This window comes from Delphinapterus leucas, chromosome 7, assembly GCF_059928025.1.
Source record: "Delphinapterus leucas isolate spDelLeu-1000000601 "Yukka" chromosome 7, BTC_Dleu_Yukka2, whole genome shotgun sequence".
Taxonomy (NCBI): Eukaryota; Metazoa; Chordata; class Mammalia; order Artiodactyla; family Monodontidae; genus Delphinapterus; species Delphinapterus leucas.
Window position 1 is genome coordinate 1,825,088 of NC_143135.1, and position 19,986 is coordinate 1,845,073.

Consider the following 19,986-nt stretch of genomic DNA (forward strand, 5'->3'; position numbering starts at 1 on the left):
CCCCGGGAACGCGGCGCTGGCCGTTAGCCCTCGAGCATTCTGGGAGTCGTAGTTCGGCCCCCCCAGCCTCCCTCCTGGCCTTAGTCAATTCCGGCCTCTTCGCGAGAGAGCGCCGTTTCCGGGAGGGAAGACAGCGAATGCGCAGAGACCACACTCCCGACAGGCCTCGGGAGTAGCGGCCCAGTGACTTGTGGGAAATGTAGTTCTTCAGGCGCGGAAGCCGCGGCCCTCAGCCGGCAGAGGACTCAGTTTCCCAGAGGGCCGAGCGCGGCGCAAGATGGAGGCAGCCAGGCCGCGGTGAGCCGGTAGGTTTGTGGTGGGGAAGACGGCGCTGCTGGGCGGTCGGGCTTCGGGAGGCTGCTGTCCGCAGTCTGCTGCGCCGAGCAGGGAGGCCCTCGTGAGGCCCGGACCCTTGGCCCATCCACCCGAGTTGGCCCCAGAACTTAAGCTCCCGACACGGAGAACCTGTTGGGCACGGGCCGAGGCCCTGGGCGCGTGGAGTGGAGAAAGTCAAGGGTCCGCCTCCCAGGGGAGCGAGACAACCAGCAAAGAAGCCAGTGTTCTCTGGGACCTGGCCTGCCCGGATTCCGGCCCTGAGAAAACCCCGCTTCCGAGCCCCCCAGGCCCTCAGCCTGTATTCATTTCTGCCCTGCGCTGAGCTCGGGAAGTTCTCGGAGAACTCAGAGATGCAGACCCCGCATTCCCTGTCTTGGGGCGCGATCCCCGTCTCCCCACGGCGTGTCCCACTCACCACGGGCGTTCCCGCGATTCCAGGGGACGGGGTTGCAAATGTAGGAAGCCGGAGTCCGGTTTGAACTCCAGCTTTGCCTGCAACGTACTGTATGACGGGCAAATCCTTCCCCGCTCCGGTCCTGCCAGCTCTAAAACAGACACCATTGGCGTTTACTTCGTGTCCCCTTTCCTGGAGTTGTGCCTTCATTTTGGGAGTCACGCGAGGCCCAGAGGAATGGAGATCTTGCCTGTGTCTGACCTGCTGCCGGGCACTCAGAGACACTCCTGGTCTGCCTGGCCTGGTCCTCGGTGGGTGCACGAGCAAGGGGTCACCCTGGGCCAGGGAGGCTTGGTGGGAAGAGGGAGTTGGTGGACGGATGGCTGTGCGGAGGGTGAGACTGGGCTGTCCTCTGAGCCTGGAAACAAGCTTCAGGGTGCCTGGTGACAGTGGAACACTAACCAGGTGTTAGCAGCACTTCTCTGCTCAGCTGGGAAAGTGAGGGGTGTGCGGAGGAGCATAGGACAAATGCCCCAGGAGCTGTGGGGCTGGCCTCTGTGGAGCAAGGCCGCTCCGGCTTCCTGAGCGCTTGACCCGCAGATGCCAAGGATGTGTCTGCAGACTCCTCTGGAGCTCCAGGGCATCTCACAGCGGTCAGGAGCACACCTCGCACACCTCCTCCCCACGGAGGAGGCAGGCCTCCCGGCCTTTGTGGAGTACCCACTGCCTACCACGCAGCGTGCTTGGCTGAGAGAGGGAGTGCAGAGCAGAGGTCGCTCTCGGCCCTGGGTTCAAGCCCTGGCTGGCTGCTTACTACCAGAACCCCCGCCCCCGCCCCCCCCTGCAGCAGGCCTCCTAGTGGCTTTAGTCAGACTGGCTGGAAAGGATTGAATGAGGTGACACGTCAGAAGGACCAGCTCCTGGGCTTGGCTGTGTCAGGGGCTCTGTAAACCCAGGCCCACTCCCGGGGTGGTGGCTCCACTCCAGCATGTCTGCTGTCTGGTCTGAGGGCTGCCTCTCCCTCCCTGCCCTCAGCCAGCCACTGAGCCACTGAGCAGAGCCGTGCCTGGCGGGGGCCGTTGCGACCAAGAATCTTCTCCAGCGCTCGGCCCACCAGCCGTCCAGCACAGGCGCCCAGCAGCCAGGGAGGTAAGAGGAGGGCTTTCGGGGCGGGGGACCTGGCCGTTCCTCCTTGGACACAGCTCTTGCTGCTGACCCTTCCCCGGGGTGGTGGGTCCGCAGGAGGGACTTGTTCTGAGCTTGTGTTGTCTCCAGTGACCGACTCCCTGGGCTGCTTTGGTGCAGGTGTGGCGTGGCTGGGGGACGCATGGCTGAGGCAGGGGACGGCCAGCACTCCGTTGGCTCCGGGGGTGCCGCTCTGTCTCCCGACCCCGTCTGCCTCAGCGACTCGGACTCCAACCTCAGCCTGCTCGATGATGCTGAAGTGGAAGCTCTGTCTCCAGGGGGGCTGCCCGGGGAGGCCCCAGGGGATTCGGGCCCCGATGAGCCCCCCTCGCCCCCCAGGAGCTTCGCCACAGCGGCGGTGCAGCCCTTCCACCTGAGAGGCACGAGCCCCACCTTCTCCCAGCGCAGCCACGACATCTTCGGCGGCCTGGAGCGGGCAGCCAGGCGGGCTCCGCCCTCTGCGGCCCCAGCCGGCCCTGGCGACAGTGGGGGCTTCCGGCAGCCGCTGACACTCTCCAGCCGGCCTCCAGCCGGGGGCCCAAGCAGGGCCACTCAGAATCCCGCTCCCCTGAGGGTGCCCCCCGTTCCTGACTACGTGGCCCACCCCGAGCGCTGGACCAAGTACAGCCTGGAGGGTGTGGCTGAGGCCAGCAAACAGAGCAACCGGGCCGCCGCCCTGGCCTTCCTGGGCCCCCAGAGCCTGGCCACCCCCAGCGGCTACGTGCCCTCCTTCAACCAGGACCCCTCTAGCTGTGGGGAGGGCCGGCTCATCTTCTCCAAACCGGTCCGAACCGGCGAGGCCCGGCTTGAGAAGAGGAGGGTCCCGAGGAAGGCAGGGGAGCCGGGTGGGAGCTCCCGCGGGATCCCGGGGGCGGCGGGGGGTGAGGGCCCCGTGGAGCTGGCCCACCTGGCCAGGCCCGGGAGCCCGGAGGCCGAGGAGTGGAGCAGACCCCGGGGGCACCTGCAGGAGGTGGGTGCACCCGAGGGGGAGGCCCTCGCGGGGTCTGGGGCCAGCGCCCTGCCAGGGGAGGCGGTGGGCTTCCACAGCAGCAGGAAGCGGAGCAGGGACCACTTCCGGAGCAAGGGCAGCAGCCCCGAGGCCCCAGGCGCGGAGGTCTGAGCGGGGAGACCGCCTGGCCGCCTGCCTGCCCTGGCTGAGCTGGAGGGACGGCCACCACTGTCCCCCCGGGGTGGCTTCAGGGGCAGAGCAGGCCCGGGGCCCAACCCCCAGGGAAGGGAGCCAGCGGGCTGCCTGTCGGTGGCACCAGCGGCCAGGGCAGAGACCTTGCTGAGGGTGTGGGCCAGGGGTTGGCGGAAACCCTGACTCACCCCGTGCCCAGGGGGACAGTAAAGGCTCTGGGTGTTCCTCAGTCTCCGTGTCTCTTTGTCAGCCCCCCTCCGCCCGGGACTGTGGCCAGGGCCCTCTCTTCTCTCCAGACACCCCATCACCCTGTTCCCACATTGGAGCCTCCCAGCTTAGCGTCAGGGGGCTCTGAAGGTTTCTAAATCAAGCCTGTGTTCCTCAGTGGCACGTCTTCCCAGCCTAGCTGAGGTGACCCCCTCCTCAGTCCAGAGCAAGAGGTGGAGACCCCAGACCCGTCCGGAGGCGGGCTCACAGCCGTTGGTGTGCAGCCCCTGCCTCCAGCATATGCCTGTAGACCCCAGGAAGCGGCCAGCTGAGCGGGCGCCGTCTCCAGCCCTGGCCAAGCTCACCCTTGACTCTGTCCTACTCAGGCTGTGTGACGACGACCGGTGTCCTGGGACAGTGTCTCCAGGACTGCTGAGCTGCTGTGCAGGGCGATGAGGAGGGTCCCCAGAGGGTGCTGGGGAAGTAGCCGGGAGTGGGCGTGGCTTTCCTGTGACCGCACTTGGGGTTGGCCAGCCCATCGTGCTGCTGAGCCCCGGGCCTGGCCCTGCCCCTGCTGCCCCTACCCCAGGGCTCCAGGTCCCTAAGGGAAGGAGAGACTGGCCTGGCTGGCCACGCAGCTGGGGCAAGCTCAGGGGCCCAGACCCCACCCCTGCAGGGCAGGAAGTCCCTCTCCCCGCGCAGTGCTTTACTGACCGCCTGACACCTCCCAGACGCCCCCCAGGTCCACTCTCATGTGGGGCTGCAGCCCAAGGTGTGGGTGTACTTTCCAGGCTCCATTTAAGATAAAGCAGCTTTGGGGGCGGGTCCTCTTGGGGAGGTGACCCGCAGCCGCTGCCCAGGCTCGACAGCCCGGCACTCACTGTGCGAGCTGTCGGGGACGTGCGGTGGCAGCCAACAGACACAGTCTTGGGTCTTAAAGGACAGAAATTCCAAGTGCAAGCGTTTCAGAAAAAGACCAGTCTCTTGGTGGGTGACACAGGTTGGGCATGGACTCCAAGGCAGCTAGCTGCCCACCTAACGGGAGGTGCCCCGCACAGGGCGCTCAACAAGTGTCTGCTCTCCTGGGCCTGGCTGGTTGGTTCTGGTCGGGGTCCTGAGGGCTCTGCCTGTCAGGGGGGGCCCACGACACACCGCTGCACCCCAGGCCCAGGACATCCAGGGAAGGTGCCGGCCAGGGCAGCGAGTCGTTCCTTTTGGCAAAGCCCCGAGCCACATCCTGCTGGCGGGCTCCACTGGAGGTGGGGGCAGGCCGGCGCGCCCATGGGGCCTGGGGCTCTGGGAGAGGCGGGCCCTGCGTGCAGATGGTCCAAGTGGCTCAGATGTTCGAGGGCAGCCGGCCGGCCTCTGGGTGTTCCCTGCTGCCCAGGCCCCCTCCGTGGTCAGCAGAGGCCTGTGGGTTCCCACCACTGAAGTTCGGGAGTCTGGTGGGGGAAGGGAGGCCCCTCCTCAGCTGCTGGGCGCCCAGTGGGGCAGCCGGGGAAGGGAGAGGTGGCCCTGGCCGGCGGGGGGTGTGGGCAGCAGCCCAATGGGGCCAGGCAGAGGCTCGGGAGTCTGGGTGGCCACGCCCTCACACCCTGGCTGGGTCGGTGGGCTTCATCAGAGGGCCCCTACCCACCCTGAAGACTGTGGTCAGCCAAAGGCCATCAGAGACGTAGGCCGGGCCCCTCCCAGGACAGGTGGGAAGCGGAGGCCCAGGTCAGCGGGCTGGCGGTGGGTTGCTCCCGCCCACCCTGCCCCAAGCCCACCCAGGACGTGTGGGGACAGCCACACCTACTCCAGTAGCTGTTCCTGCGGGCCAGCATGTCGGCCACGGAGGAGAGGAGCGCCGTGCAGTAGTCGACCTGCAGAAGGGAGGTGTGCTGGGAGCTCCCGGGCCACGCCGTGCCCGCCTCCCCTGCCCACCGGCGCCCGCACTGCTCTGTGACCCTCCTCTGGTGGCTGCCTCTCGGAGGAGGCGGGGGGTGGGGGAGCAGGCCCTCCGGCACCGTGATGTGGGGAGTAGACGGTGAGGGGTCTTAAATGCAGGACCCCCCTGGGGAGAGTTGCAGGGTCTCCCCCTCAGGGAAGGGTGGGTACAAGTACGAAGCCCCAGGCCCTCCCTGCCCTGCCCCTGCCCTGACTGCTGAGCCCTGCGGCCAGGCCCCTGCCCCGGGAGAGAAGGGCGCCCTGGTGTGCCTGCCTAACCTGAGACTCCAGACGCTCGACCCGCTTCTCCTGCTCTCTCAGGCCCCCGAAGTACTTGGCTACGAAGTCCACCCTGGGATAGGAGCAGGCAGGCAGCAGGCCGCTGAGCGCGGGGTGGGGCGGGGCGGGGAGGGCTCCCAGATTGGGAAACCTTCCTGTCCTCCCCCATCCTGTGGCCCAGGCCCTTTGGGTGGGTTTGGGGGTCACTGAGCCTCTGTGGGCGCCTGAGTTCAGGGTGCTCTGGCCCTTCGGGCCTGGGTGCAGACCTCTGCTGCACCCTCCCTGCAGGCACGGGGCGGGGGCGGGGTTCTGTCCAGCAGTGGTGGGCGGGGCTGTCCCCACCCCTCACCCGCAGGCAGGACCAGGCACGTGGGTCTGAGGGAGGGCTGGGGACCCTCAGTATTGGCCCCATCCCCCAAATGCAGGGCAGGCAAGGCACCAGCAGAGCTCTGTCCAGGGTCGGGAGGGAGGCCGTGTGCTGGACCGGGCCACATCCCTGCCCCTCTCAGCCCGTTTCCCCAGCTCAGACCCTGTGACGTGAGAGCCCACGCCAGCTGTAAGGCAGCCTGACGCCCAGCAGTGATCCTGGTAAAGACCTCACAGCCCCCAGTCCCGTGGCGTGAGATCCAGCCCCTCGCCAGCTCCGCCGGCGCCTCTACTTACCAGCACCCTGCAGGGGAGGCGGCCAGCGCTCCAGGCTGGGCCCTTGCCCCTGTAAGCCGCCCCGTGGGCTCAGCACCCCAGGCCGCCTGCCACGCCCACCCAGGTGGGTGGGGGGGGCCGGGGCCCGGGTCCCGCACCTGTGGGCCGTCTTCCGCGGCAGCTCCTCCCCGCTGTCCTTCCTCCGCCTCTCCAGCTCGCTCAGGAAGTTCTTCTTCTGCACCGCCTCTCAGGTGACCATCTTCTGGTCCAGGGGCTCCGGCAGGTCCCTCTCTGGGAAGGCCAGGCAGCCTCAGGGGCAGAGCCAGGCAGGAGGAGCCCTCCCTGTGGTGCGCCAGCCTGCAGGGTCACTGCAGATGGGGCCAGGGCGCGCTGCCCCTCCCCAGGCCCAGGGCCCCCCCCCGCCCCCCTCTCGGTCCGGGCAGCTGAGTCCAGCCCAAGCCTCACCCAGGCGCGCCCCGTTCTGCTGGGCCTCCTTCCGGAAGAACCTCTTGAGCACCAGGTTCAGGTGGCTGAGGAGGATGAAGGGCGGGTCCAGGGCGGGGCGCTCGTGGTACTCCAGGATGAGGTGGTAGCGCTGGAACTTCCAGAAAGTGTCTGCGTTGCCCTGCACCACCTGGAACGTGTAGCTGCGGACGCGTGTGGGCGGCGGTGGGCACATGGCCCGGCTCCCTGCGCTGTTCCCGGAGTCCCAAGGGCTCCCCCCGCCTCGCCGTCCCCTCCTCCTGTGACTTCTCTCCACTCCTCTGGGGTCTTCCACTGCCCCGTCTGCTGCAGCCTTCGCAGACCCGGGCCCTACTCCCTGGGGGGCGGCGGCCTGGGAAAGCATCGCCACTCCACCCACACGCACGCACCTGCCCTGCCCTGCACCACCTCCTAGGTGCCCTGACCTCCAAGCCCAACCCGAAGGGGAGCCACAGTTTTGGGTGACACCCCATTTACAGGCCCCTCTTGGGGGCAGAGAGGTGAATGCAGCTTGAGGTAAGGAGGGCCAGGCAGGTCTGGGCCAGAGATGCTGGAACTAAGGGCCCCTCGACGTGGACGGAGCAAGGAGGCAGGGCAGGCACCTGAGCATGGCGATGAGCGAGTTCATTAGCAGCACGTTGGTGACCAGCAGGAAGGTGACCAGCCAGCTGGCGTCGAGGTTGGGGCAGGAGGGCGAGTCCTCCAGCAGCGGGGGGTGCACGGAGCAGTTCACGCAGGCTTCTGAAAGGGGAGTGGGCTCAGTGCAGCCGGTGCGGGGCTGAGCTGCAAATGCCCTTGGGTATCGAGAGCTCTGTCCTGCAGTCGAGGCCACCCTGGGACAGAGGGCCCTGGTTAGGTGGCCAACTCTTGTGGTTTCCTGGGGATCACCTGGGCTTCGGCGCTGAGTTCCTGTCGTGGGACACTCCAGTCCTGGGTGGCTGGCCTAGCGGTGCTAGCCCCACTTCCCCACTGCTGCTGGACCGAGCTCACAGCCAGACCGCAGGCTTTGGAGGCAGCGCCGAGGCCGTGTGGAGGACCCCGGTTTCTGCTGGTTGCTTCATGGGTCACCCCCAAGCACCACCACCACCGCCAAAGGCTCTGCTCAGAGCCAGTGTGGGGAAAGCTGGCCTCGGCAAGGGGAGGTGGAGTCTTTCCTGCAGGACTTCTCAGGGCCTTTATGGCTCTACTGCCTATCACAGGACTCTGAGCTGGAGGGCAGGTCTGCACCATTTCCAAAGCCTATGGAGGCAGAACACCCTTGACACGGATCACTGTGGGCATGGAGACAAGCCAGCCTGAAAAGTGCCTTCTGGGTGGGGCAGCCCCTCCCCTGCCTGCCTCTACCCCTGCAGGGCCAGCCTGGACCCCCACCCCATCCCAGGAGATGGGAGGAAGGTGCGGAGGAAGGGGGGGGGAGTGCGCCTGCCCATCAAGAGGGCTTGTGGCTCCAGGTGGTGACCTCCACAGGCTGTGCGCGTGCGTGCGTGTGCATGCGTGCGTGTGCGTGGACGCGGACACACGCCTGCACGTAGGCCTGTGTTTCTGTGACTGCACCTCCCAGTCTTCATGCTGTGACTGAGTCCGGGGGGCACTGGGGGCCTCTGGCTCTGTGTGTGCCTGTGTCCCCGCCTCCCTGCTTGCGTGTCAGGCTGGCAGGGCCTGTTTCCGTGTCCGCGTGTCTCCCTCACGGGGGCGAGTCCCTCCTGAGTGAGTTACTGTGATGGGGGTTGGTGCGTCCCCACGTGAGTTCCCTCCCTGCCCGCAGATCTGCCCGGCGCTAATGGGTGACCCTCCTCCCTCCCTCCCTCCGGCACCCCGAGAGATGGGCCAGGGCCAGGCCTAGAAAGCCTGTCTGTGAAGCTGTAAACCTGTCTGATGGAAGCGGCTCCGTGGTCACGAGACCCCTGCGTCTCCCCCATAACTCTCAAAGGCGCCACCAGGCTAGGCTGGGAAATGAGTTGTCCTTGTCTCTGACCTCCTACAGCCCAGAGACGGAGCTCTGCCCTGGATGCTCAGCCCCCAGCTCCCGCGGGCGCATGTGGGGCAGGGAGGGCAGGGCGGCCACCGGGGAGCCCCGCGGGCTGCCTTCTCTCTCGGCCGTAAGTGAGGGAATTACTCTTGGCTGCACCACCGTGGGCTCACAGGGAGGGGCCGGGGGTGGGGGGGAGCGGGTGAAGAGAGACAGGGAGGGAGACAGCGACCTGCGGGACCCTCCGTGCCGGCCCAGGCCCGGCCCTGGTCACAGACTTTCCACTGTGGAACTCGGCCTGGCAGCCACAGCGGCACTTCAGGCTGGACCCCCGGGAGTCTACACTCCCTCCGTCCTGCCCAGGTGGCCCCAGGCTCCTGGGGACCCTGAACCATGACAGAGCTCCCTTGAACCAGTGTGTGGCCGTGGGGGCAGGAGTGACCCCCCCCACCCCTGCCTGGCCCTGGGGGCGCCCACCTCACTCCCCTCCTTCCGAGGGGCCCCGTGGGACTGGGGCAGTGCTGGGGGTCATGGTAGCACCCGCCAGCAGGGCCGTATGGTGCGGGCGGTGCGGGCGGGGAGGGCTGGAGGGCGGGCGGGGCCTCGTTAAACTAATGGCCTGGAAACTGGTGCCCACGGATGAGCAAACACCGGACCCAGTGCCGGGGGCTGGGGGACTAAGAAAACAGCCGAGGAAATGAGCCTGCAGAACACCCTAATTAGGAGGCAACTCCCATGACGGCCCAGCCCCACCGCCGCCCCATCCTGGAGGCCTGTTTGCTTCGGTCACGTCCTCATCCCATTGACAAATATTTACCAGGTCGTGGAGCGCTGACTTTGCGTCATTAGCTGCAGTGGCCGCGGTCAGGCCTCAGGGACAATGTGCCCGTGATCGCCCAGTGGGCCCCAGGTGGCCTCAGTCTGACACCAGCCTGAGCGAATGATCCCTCCGCCCCCCTCCTCGCGCCAGGAGCGCCCGGCAGGGCGGGTGCCCTGGGCCCTCACACTGGGCCCTGGCTGCTGGCCCACCTTGCTTGAGGGGCTGGTCCCCCCCCTCCCCCTCACTGAGTCCCAGCCATCCCAGAGCCTGCACAGGCATCCCCGCCGCCAGCCCAGGTCTCCCTGAGCCCCCATGGCTGAGCCACTCTGCCCCCCGCGCTGTGCTGACTTGTGGGAAGTTCTCAGAGCCTCCACCAGCCCCAGCGCCCCCAACCCCCCCGTACAGGGGCCGCCCTGGAGACACCCCTCAGACAGGCCACACATACCCGGCCGGAGATCAGGCACACACGCTGGGTGGGTCCCCAGAAGCACAGATGCCATCAGGAGCGGCTTCCTAGCTAAGGGCCTTTCCAGCAGGTGGGCCCGGGGCTGGGTGCAGGGCCGGGTGGATGGGGGCTGACAGGAGACCTGATGCCCACTGGGGACATGCCGGGGGTGCGGGGCAGCTGGAGGGCCCAGACCCCAGGTGACCTGTAGTGCCTACCCATGCCCCCTCCCGGCAAGCCTCCCACCACCCCACCCAGCCTGCTGTCTCTCCCTGCAGCCCTGTCTCCATCTCCAGCCCGAGGCCCGAGTTTGGGGCCTCCGCAGCTGACACACATCAGCCCGGAGCTGTCCCCTGCCAGACATGGCCCTGTGTGGGTGGGCAGGGCCTGGGGGGGCCAGCCTCGGGGACCCCCCGCTCTCAGCCACTCCAGGCCGGGGTCTCCTGTGACCCTCAAACACCCCTCTCAAGGGCCACGTGTCCAGGGTCTTACAAAAGGAACGTTCATAACCGGACTTGGTTCAGCTGCACCTTGGGGTGGGGGTCCCACGTAGAGTGGGCACAGAGGACCCCCCACGCCCACCCCCAGGCTGCGTGCTGACCGTCGATCTCGTCCAGTGGGATCTGCCCGAAGATCTGTGGGTATGGCCGGTAGAGCACACGGCGGAAGGTCCACTCCAGGCGCCCGTCATGGGGGTGCAGCAGCGCCTGGCTGGTCACGCCGTAGGCCACAAGCCACATGCTCAGGAGGAAGAGGAGGAAGAAGACGCCCTTCATCTCCACGGCGGGTAGGCGAGTGGGGAGAGAAGCATGCGCCCTCCCAGGGGCGGGGGCTCACCATCCGCTCCACGATGATGATCTTGGGGCCCAGCTGCTTGTGGAGGGCAAAGACGTGGAGGAGCCGCAGCGTGAACACCGTGAAGTCGATGGCAAGGATCGTGCGGCCGGCCTCAAACACTGAGGGCAGCATCCTGGCAGGGCGGGGGGAAGGCAGGCTGGACGGCTGCTGGTGCCCATAGAGGGCAGGGGCTTCCCCCAGGACACACAGCACGGGACATACAAACACAGGGTTTCCGGAGCCTGAGCAGACCCATCCTGAAGCAGCCCGGCCCACCAGCCCACTAGGGCTGCCCCTGCCAGGCCTCTGGGACCCACAGACCTGCAGGTGACACCGACGACGAACGGGAAGATGGCCACCATGCCACACTTGTTCCAGTGGTTCTCCACGTAGAGAGTGCACTTCTTCCCCAGGTGCGTGTCCTCATCTGTGAAGAAGCCCTGGCAGGGGGCAGACGGCCCAGTGACGGCTACCTGGGCCCCCACCTAGCTGGGGACAGCCCCGCCATGGCCAGGCTGTGACCGTCAGGGATCGGGGCTCCATCTGGAGCTGGGACGGGGCTCGGTGGTCTGGGCCCACCACTGACCTGCCAGATCTCCTCCAGCACCAGTGTGAAGACCCAGAAGTAGAGGGTGACCTCAGCCCCCGACAGCCCCTGGGGAGGGGACCTGGAGTCCACCAGCAGGACGTGGGTGAACAGGAAGAGGAATGCAAAGTACGTTACCACGTTCCCCAGGACCACGGTCACGGGCGCCCCCCAGAACTTCCGCCAGCGCGTGAACAAGGAGGCGGCTCGTGGGCCTCGGCCGCTCTGAGTTCTTGGCACCTTGGCCAGCTGCTCCGCCCGGCACCACGAAGGAGACCACAGCCAGTGGTGAGATGGGTGGCCAGAGCCCCGAGCTTGCCGCTGCCCACCGGGGCCCAGCCTCCGCAGGGCCCTCACTGACTGCCCGGGCCACAGAGCAGCCTCTTCTCCGTGTCCAGACTGTCCAGCCCCTGCAGGTCCTCTGGGCCCGTCCTTAGAGGGCCCTCCTCACTGGGAGCACTGGGGGCCCTCAGGGACGTGGGAAGGGCACCCAGAGGCCCTCCACTTGGTCTCAGGCACCCAGCCAGCAGAGGAAGTGCTGGACACACTGCGAAGGGACATGGGTAGGGGGCGTGCATATGGGGGCCCACACGGATGCTGGATGCAGCGGGGGCTGGCGCCGGGGACATGCCGCCACCAGCCCCAGTGAAGCCCAAGGCCCCCCAGCCGCTCTGTCCTGACAGACCTGAAGGTGATGAGGTTGGTGTACACGAGGGCCGGGCAGAGGAAGGCACCCAGCAGCCGCAGGATGGGCGTGCCCGAGGCCATGTCCCCCCACCAGATCTCGGTCAGGAAGGCCTGAAATAAAGGCACGGTTGCCCCCCCCCCACCGCCCGCCCCCGCCTCCACACCTCTGCCCTGCTGTGCCCGCAGCAGGCCTGCCCTTCCAGGTTCAGCGGGAGCATCACCCCTCCCAGCCCTGGCTCCTAGAGTTCCCTGGAGCCTCCATCCTGCTGGGGAAGGAAGACCCTCCGATGGGGGAGGCCCGGCTCGGGGGTCCAGGAGGGCTGAGCTGAGGAAGCGGGGTTCTTCCGAGACCGGAGGTGGAGAAAGGGCTGGACGTGGGGGGAGTGGCCAGCTGAGGGAGCCCCCCACCCCCATGGCCAGGACACAGGCTGGGGGAGGCATGTGAGGGGGGTCGGCTGGGGCACCTCCTGTCTGCCCAGCCCCTCGCCCCACAGCCCTCCCCGGGGCTCACCTGCACCCCGTCGTGGGCAGAGAAGGCCTCGGTGTCGGCCTCGGTGGCCACAGGTGCAGACACATGGCCCTGCTGCATGAGCGGCTCCGGTGCACCAGCTGTTACGGTAGCACTCGGAGAAGAGGTCTGCCCAAGGGCGCGGCCGCTGCCACGATGCCCAGGCTCGGCCCGCCTGCCCTCCCCCTTCGGCCGGCCCTCTGCCCTGTGCCTGCCTCCCAGGGGGCTGGTGAAGCCCAGGAGAGGCCTGCCACGCGGAGGCTGCCCATCCTGGCCCGGCCTGCCTGTCGGGATCGTGGGGGGCTCCCTCTCCCCGAGTGTCTCTGCCTGCCTGGCTGCAAGGCCCAGCTGGCCCGAGCCTTGGAGCTGCGTCCTCGTCAGCCGTGTACCCGTCTGCCCCCATTAGGATTTTAGGGGGAGCCCAGTGGCCCCGAGGAGCACGGGGTCACTGCAGCCCCACTGCCTCGGCTGCTCACCCAGGGCCAGCTGCTCGTACTTGGCCTCACGCAGGGTGCGGCCCACCTCGGCCCCCGTCTCCAGGTGGGACATCTCTTTGAGGATCTTGCAGGCGGCCAGAGCGACTGCCACGCCCTCCTGGGAGGCCAGGTTGGAGGATGCGGCTGCCTCCCCGCCCCTCCCCAGGGACCCGGCCCCTCCCCGGAGTCCTCACCGTGGCCCAGAAGTAGGTAGCCATCTCGTGGCGGTTCTGCAGCGCTGCCCACAGGAACAGGTCCCTCCAGGGGTTCTCGCTCCTCTGGTTCAGGTCCAGCAGCCCCTTCTGGCCCGTGGGCTGCCGGACCGGGCCCTGCTCCTGGAGGATGGGGGTGTCAGCCCGCAGCCGCGGCCCCGCTGGCGCCCCCCTCCTGCCGCCCGCTCACAGCTCACCGCCTGGTAGAACCCACGGCAGGCGTCGTGCAGGAAGTCCCTGAACACCCGCGACACCTCGTGCAGGGAGAAGGCGGGCGGCTCCCGGGCCTGCTGGGCGCCCAGCCCGGCCCACGTCAGCCGGCCTTCCTCATGCTTGCGCTGCAGCAGGAGGAAGAGCAGGCTCTTGGGGGGCACCGAGCGGTAGAGCTGCTGCAGCCGCCCGTACGTCAGAAGTCCGCCACGTCGGCGCCACTGTCCACGAAGAGGCGCACGAACTCAGGCTTGCTGCTCACCAGCGCGACCGTCATCGCCTCCTCCAGGTCGTGGGACTGGGCAGAGAGTGAGAGGGAGCCGGTGGGGCGGGCGTGGGGACCCTCAGCAAGGCCCCCGCCTGTCCCACTGCGCCGGGTGGCCCACACCCGCCGCAGTTCAGCCCATCCTGCCTTGGGCGGCAGACGAGTGAGGCAGCAGTGGGAGGTGCCCCGGTCGCCCCCGGCCCACGCAGCCACAGCTGGGCCAGGATGGACCCGGACACCACCTGCCCCAGCCCTCCACGCGTCCCCGCCCGGATCTGGCCACAGTCGGGCGGCACCTTCCACTGCACGTCCCTGTTGAAGATCTCGCTCCTGGCGATGTCCACGCGGTCCCAGGCCACGGGCAGCTTCAGCTCATCCGGGTAGTCCTGCGCCTCCTGGCTGCGGCTCTTGTGGGCTGCAGGCGGGGGAGGGGAGGGGGGGAGGGTGAACCTAGGCGCCGGCAGAGCCGCTGGGCACAGGGTCCCTCAAGGTGACTCTCCTAGATGCACAGCCACGGGAATGGTGCTCTGGTTCGCTCCACACCCTCTAGATTCACAAGACATCCCAAGACCCCCAGGAGCCAATGCTGGGAGCGCCAGGACCCCAAGGGGACCCCAGGGGTGAACGGAAGAGCAGGGAGCCGGCGGCCTGTCTGGAGGAGACTCCCCTCCCTCGAGGGTGTCCCGGCCCCCTGACCCGCACAGCCCCTCCCTGCCTGGGCCTGTGTCCCCCACCAGCGGTCAGCCCCTCCACAGGTGTTTATGTCCAAGGAGAAGCACATCAGGTGACAGCCAGAAAGTGGAGACAACCCGAGTGTCCATCAACAGAGGAACAGAGAAACAAAATGTGGAATATTACTCCACCCGAAAAAGGAGTGAAGCCCGACACAGGCTACAACGTGGACAACCCCCAAAACGTCGTGCTCAGCGAAGGAAAGACGCCAGTGGCCACACAGCGTGTGATCCCATGGAAATGCCACAAGTAGGCAAATCCTTAGACATGGCAGATTCGGGGTTGCGGGGGGCTGGGGGAAATCGGGGTGACTAGCAGGGCTCTTCTGGGTGGTGGAAACGTTCTGGAATCAGTAGTAACGGTGCACAACCTTATGAAAATGCTACGGCTCCCTGAATTAATTGAACACTTTAGTTTTTTAAATTGTGATAAAATATAGTAACATAAAACTTGCCAAAGGCAGGACTTTCTACGGATTTGCACGTCGGCCTTGCACGGAGGCCTTGGTAGGCTCTGTATTCCTCCAGTTTTGTTACACGTGCTGCCCCCGCCGAAGCGAGCAGTGACCGGTACACACGCCCACACAGTAGCACGCTCGCTCACACGCCCACACGCCCACATACACAGCAGAGTGCAGCCGTGCCAGGGGTCCCTCCCGGCCACTGACAGCCCCCAGGCGGCGGCCTTGCCCCTGGAGGCCGAGACCCAGGACGGGGCAGGGCCGGGAGCCGCCCCTTACCAGGCTGGTCAGCCATCTGCCTCTGCCCGGTGCACTCCGCAGGCCTCCCAGCGGGCGCGGCCAGGCCTCACCTTTCACCAGCGCCTTGAAGATGGACAAAGGCCCCGAGTTGGCGCCTCGGGCCGGGCACGTGGTATACGACCCCACATCCCCCCGTGAGAATGCCAGCCCTCTGCCCGCTGGGCCCAGGGCAGCCCCACCCACAGACTGAGGCTCCGCCCCCAGGCGTGAGGGCCTGAAGCAGGGGTGAGCACGGGAAGGTGGGGTAGCTTTGCAGCCAGAGGGGCCGGGCATGGACACTGCAGGGGGTGGGGTCTGGGGTAGGGACCAGCGCTTGGCCCTCCTGACTGCGGTCTTGGCCGGTGCATACCAGTTCTGTCCAGTGCACGATGTCCTCCCAGGAGAAGTTCTCACTGGGAAACTTCTCTCTAAACTGCTTCTCGGCCACCTGGGGCACCAGGAGGTGGGGCTGGTTCATCAGGGCAGCAAGCATGTCGGCGATGCCCCCCGAGCCCGCCAGGATCAGCCACGGGCCAGCGTGCTCCACGGCCCTGGAAATTCTGTGAGGTGGGCAGGGAGGGCCAGCAGGCTGAGTCAACTCCAGGTCCATCCCTGCCCTGGCGGGGGGCCCTGGCCCCCACCTGCCGCCCCTGCCTACCTCCAGGGTGCTGGGGTGACCGTTGACCAGCAGACAGAGGACGGGGATCTCGATGCTGCTGGAGCAGGCGCAGCACGGGGGCCACCCAGGTGCCCGGGCGAGCAGAGGGCCTGGGACCCTCCCCATGGGGTGACCACCACGGCCTCAGACCATCAACTTGCCACATTTTCTGGGCAAACTCCAGCCAAGAGGCTTTTTCTAGAGAAGTGCGGGCTCCAGGCTGCCCTGTCACCCGGGGAAAGGATGCCAGCTCCGCACCTCACTATGCGATGTGGCGGCTTCGTGGCTATTTAAACCTCAAGTTGAATATTCAGTCCCTGGCTGCACCAGCCACATTCCGAGGGCCTGGCATCTCCCTGCATCAGGGCAGAAAGCTCTATCGACCACCAGGTCAGCCGAGGCCCACGGAGCACGTCGAAGAGGTGAAGGAGGGGCGCTGGTCAGATTTTTCCCCAAACAAACCAGAAATGAGACTTCTGAAGCTGAAACCTCAGAGAAGCCTGGACCTGCTGGGTAGGCTGGGTGGGAGGAGCCCGGCAAACTGCTGGGAGGACTCCAGGCAGGCGGGATCGTCCCCCCCCACACCCCCAGCAGGGGCCCCTCTAACTCCTAAGGCGCCTCCTGAATGAATGTGGGGGATGCTTGGGTTGCGTGGGCTGCCAGGCGTCAGGAGCACAGAGCTCAGCGCTGCACCCACATGGTGATGGTTTAAACACAGCTTCAGTTGTGTTTTCATTAAAGGGTGCTCAGCTGACAGACGCTTCACGTTGCTTATACATATTGTAGGCAATTATACGTATCTTGTTTATAAATATTAGTCGTGCACTAGCGTTAGCAAATCCAGCTTTCGAACCCGCCACTGGCCGCAGCGGTGCCCAGGCCTCGGACAACACTGCCCCCTGGTGGCACCTTACGTCGGGCCAGTGGAGGGAAATAGGCTTCTTGAAACTTGGAAATCTCTTTTTCTTTCCAAAGCTCGGAGCCCACCCACAACCAGAGCCTCTAGCCAGGGGACCCCCACTGGAAATCGACCTACAGCCACTCCCCACAGCTGTGTCCCCTGCCGCCGTGGCTGGCAGCCCCCCCTCCCAGGTCTTCCCTGCGGCCTGAGTCTCACCACTCTGGTGTGCTTTGTGCCTTCAGCCGGGAATGCCCTTCCCTGCCCGTCCTGGTGGTCCTTCCAGCCCCGTCCACACGCTGTGACCACCCCCATCCCGTGTTCCCTGGCAGCCTCCCTGGGCACCCAGGCAGGCCTCATCCCCGTAGCCGGTCCTTTGCTCCGAGATGTGCTTCTCCAGCCTCAGCTGCAGCTCTGTGGGCTCACTGACCTTCCCAGGGGTGCCCGGGTCCACCAGGATGAAGTGGGAGTGGTTGTTTTCCAGGGGCAGAGGGGGCCCTGGTTGCCACCATCGTCCATGGGGTAGTGGACAGGGCTGTCCTCCTGGGTCCCCCATGCACATCAATGAGGCCTGGGCAAGGCTTCTGTCCAGGGCCCCCGCCCTCCAGATGGAGGGAGGGCTGGCTGCTGTTTCGGGGGGCCCAGAAGCGGGCACAGGGAGGGGACCCTCTAGACAGAGCCCAGTGCTGGGGGGAGTTTCTCTCACAGGGCTCCCTGGGCCTCCTTTGGACCTGCCTCAGACCCCTCCCCCAGGGTGGGAGCAGAGGCCACTTGCCCAGTGTCACCCAAACTTGCGGGGCGGTGGCCAAGCCAGGCATTTGGGCACCGATTTGGGTGGGATCCTTGGAGCCCAGGTCCCCATGCCAGCCCCTCCCCATGCCGTTCCCTGGGCGATGCTGCCACCTGCTGGCCACATGCTGGGCACGCGGCTCCCAGCTCCCCCTCTGGCCCCTCCCCTTCATCCCCCTCCCGCTTCCTGCCTTCCCCCCTTCTGCCCTCCCCTCCCCTGGCTCTGAGTCATTTCACTGCCTCAGTCGTTCAGAGCAGCCTCGCTCCCCCCACCACGCCCAGGCCCGTGAGCCCCCGAGGTCAGGGGCTGGTCTGTCCACTGCTGGCCTGTCCACTGTGGAGAGACTCAGTCACAGGTGGAGGGCTGTGGTCAGCTGCAAGGCTGCCTTGGTGGTCTCCATAAGGCATGCCCTCCTGCCCTGGGGGGTGGCCGATATTCGGGGGCCTCCCAGGCCCACCATGTACCAAGGCCACAGTGCCCCGAGCCCAACACTCACCTAGGCGTCGTCCAGAAGTGACAGTGCAGCACGCGGCCCAGTGAGGCAATGCCGATGGCCACCACGTGGGCCCTGGTGGACGTGCTGGCCAGTGAGTGGTCACACACAGCCTGTCCGACGTACCGGACAAGGCCCACACGGAGTGCACTGGTCAGGATCCAGGCACCTGCAGACCCGGGAGTCACTGTGCCCAGTGGCCCCAGGGCCCCCTCCTGCCTTTGGGGCATCTGCTGGGAGCTGGCCCCCCCAGACGCCATTTGGACAGAACAGGCCACGACTCTGTCCCGTGGCCTGTGCTGGGCCAGAACCCAGGAAGGTCTTTCCAGATTACAAAGCCCTCAGCCCAGTGGGTGCACAGACCGGGCTTTTTGTCTTTTCTACAATCAATCATTTCTGGGGTGAAGGAGACCAGAGACACCACATCCTTGACTGGGTTTTCTGAAGGCCCAGCCGGCCTGAAAATAAAGCCCAGAAGTTTGATTCTGACCCCAGCGACTGGCCAGATTCCTCCCCCGAGGGAAGCAGAGGGGGCGAAGGGGGCCCGCCCACGGGCAGCGGGCTGTGGAAGCTGGCGCTGCCTCCGGTCGTCTCGCTGAGGCCTGTGGGCCCCACAGGGTGGCCGGACCCTCCTGGGGAAGAGGCTCCTCTGCTGCGTCCCCGGGGCTGCTCCCACTGCCACCGTGGCACTGTCGGGGAAGGGTGACCGTGGGGTTAGCGGGCTGCAGGGCCAAGGCCCTGGCCCGGGACCTCACGTGTGCTCTGAGCCGCCTTCACCAGCCCCTTTCGCAGGACGTCCCTCAGCCACGGCTTCAGGGCAAAGGGCCGCTCCTCGCCCACCAGCGACATGAGTGTGTTGGCCATGGGGGTACTGAGTATGGGGGTGCTGGGCACGGGGGTACTGAGTATGGAGGTGCTGAGTATGGGGCTGCTGGGTAAGGGGGCCCTGGGCACAGGGGAGGGCTGGGCTCCACGGGTTGGGGGGGGCAGGGTCGCAGCCAGAGGCCAGGGGGCTCCCGCAGGCCCCGTCTTGACCTGCTGTGTGACCTGGGCGTCCCCATCCCCTCGGGAGAGGCTGAGGCCGGAGATAGGAGGGTTCTGGACATGCTGTGCCTGGGGATAGGAGGCAGGAGCCGGAGGGCGCTGCCAGCTCCACAGCTGTCTCCGCCTGGGGCTCTGAACAGCCCCCGGGCACCCGCCACCCCCACTGTGGGAGAGCGGGCACCGGGGCTCAGTGTTGCGGGGAGGACGTGGGGTGCGGGCAGCCTCTCACCTGGCCTTGCTTCTTCCCAGACCCTCCGAATTCGATCTCACCCTGGCACAGGCCCGGCCCCTGTTGCTCGCCAGCACCCCCGTGGCTGCCAGGATGGGAGCCCCCGGCACCCTGCATGGGCCCTGTCTGCAGGGACAGAGCCCACTCCTGAGGTCGTGAGAGGCAAGTGCTCCCCGCTTCCTGCCAGAGGCCGGGGCCGCCTTCGCCAGGGGAGCCCCTCTCCCCAGACGCTGCTCTGGCGGAAATGGGGGGCCACCAAGAGGGTGTCTGCCCTGGTGCCCTTCCCACCGGCCGGCCCTCCTGAAGCCCCACCATGTGGGCTCCATCTCCCCCTTCCCCAGCCCCGCCTCCTGGCCCAACGCCTACCCCCCAGTATGCTCCCACTTGCCCCTCCCTGGGAGTAGCCGGCCGGCCACGCCCCTCGCCACTTCTGCAGAGGCTTTGGCAGGGGGGTACCTGGAAACCCCAAAAGGCTCAGTGGAAGTCTCGCAGCCCACCCGCCCCACACCTCTGTCAGCCCGGGACATGGATGGGACTCTGGGTTTGCCTGGTGCCTAGGCAGAAAGCAGGTGGAAGGCAAGCAGGTGAGGCCTGTGTACACAGCTCAGGTGCAGGGGGACCTGGGGGTCTGGGCGGGAGCCAGGTGGGCCCAGGAGGCTCAGGGAGGGAAGGCTGTAGCCGTCCCCCGCCCCTCCCACCACCCAGGGACCTTCCCACCAAGCCCTCACCCCTGGCCCAGCGCTGCCCACGTGCCTGGCGGGGTTGGCACATTAGCAGAAACTCGGGAGCCACGCC

General features: G+C 66.9%; 2 protein-coding genes across 4 annotated transcripts; one reads left to right on the plus strand and one right to left on the minus strand.

The window, feature by feature from the left end:
- The first annotated feature begins 137 nt into the window (after positions 1 to 137).
- Positions 138 to 3,280, plus strand: TSSC4 (tumor suppressing subtransferable candidate 4). 3 transcript variants are annotated; one of them, XM_022591070.2, is made up of 4 exons: positions 138 to 305; positions 880 to 1,041; positions 1,766 to 1,879; positions 2,036 to 3,280. In XM_022591070.2, the coding sequence occupies exon 4, from the start codon at positions 2,058 to 2,060 to the stop codon at positions 3,033 to 3,035; it is 978 nt and encodes a 325-aa protein (XP_022446778.2). In that variant the 5' UTR covers positions 138 to 305; positions 880 to 1,041; positions 1,766 to 1,879; positions 2,036 to 2,057; the 3' UTR covers positions 3,036 to 3,280. The 3 variants fall into 3 exon arrangements, with proteins under 3 accessions (XP_022446778.2, XP_030619071.2, XP_089770434.1); XM_030763211.2 differs by lacking the exon at positions 880 to 1,041; XM_089914308.1 differs by lacking the exon at positions 138 to 305 and having other exon boundaries at positions 312 to 1,041.
- A 1,319-nt stretch (positions 3,281 to 4,599) lies between these two features.
- Positions 4,600 to 19,546, minus strand: TRPM5 (transient receptor potential cation channel subfamily M member 5). The gene is given in 29 exon segments (XM_089914211.1): positions 4,600 to 4,705; positions 5,055 to 5,125; positions 5,469 to 5,541; positions 6,269 to 6,401; positions 6,576 to 6,757; positions 7,196 to 7,334; positions 10,429 to 10,603; positions 10,665 to 10,797; positions 10,986 to 11,104; positions 11,251 to 11,513; positions 11,612 to 11,828; positions 11,830 to 12,048; positions 12,449 to 12,496; positions 12,499 to 12,548; positions 12,551 to 12,574; positions 12,922 to 13,039; positions 13,092 to 13,256; positions 13,331 to 13,542; positions 13,545 to 13,641; positions 13,905 to 14,023; positions 14,964 to 15,031; positions 15,151 to 15,639; positions 15,721 to 15,802; positions 16,996 to 17,121; positions 17,124 to 17,178; positions 17,928 to 17,944; positions 17,947 to 18,087; positions 18,674 to 18,789; positions 19,121 to 19,546. Coding segments are annotated over 29 exon segments (4,143 nt in total). The 5' UTR covers positions 19,507 to 19,546.
- Between the last annotated feature and the right edge of the window lie 440 nt (positions 19,547 to 19,986).

Coding starts and splice junctions, on each gene's coding strand:
- TSSC4 (XM_022591070.2), top strand. CDS start 2,058: ATGGCTGAGGCAGGGGACGGCCAGCACTCCGTTGGCTCCGGGGGTGCC.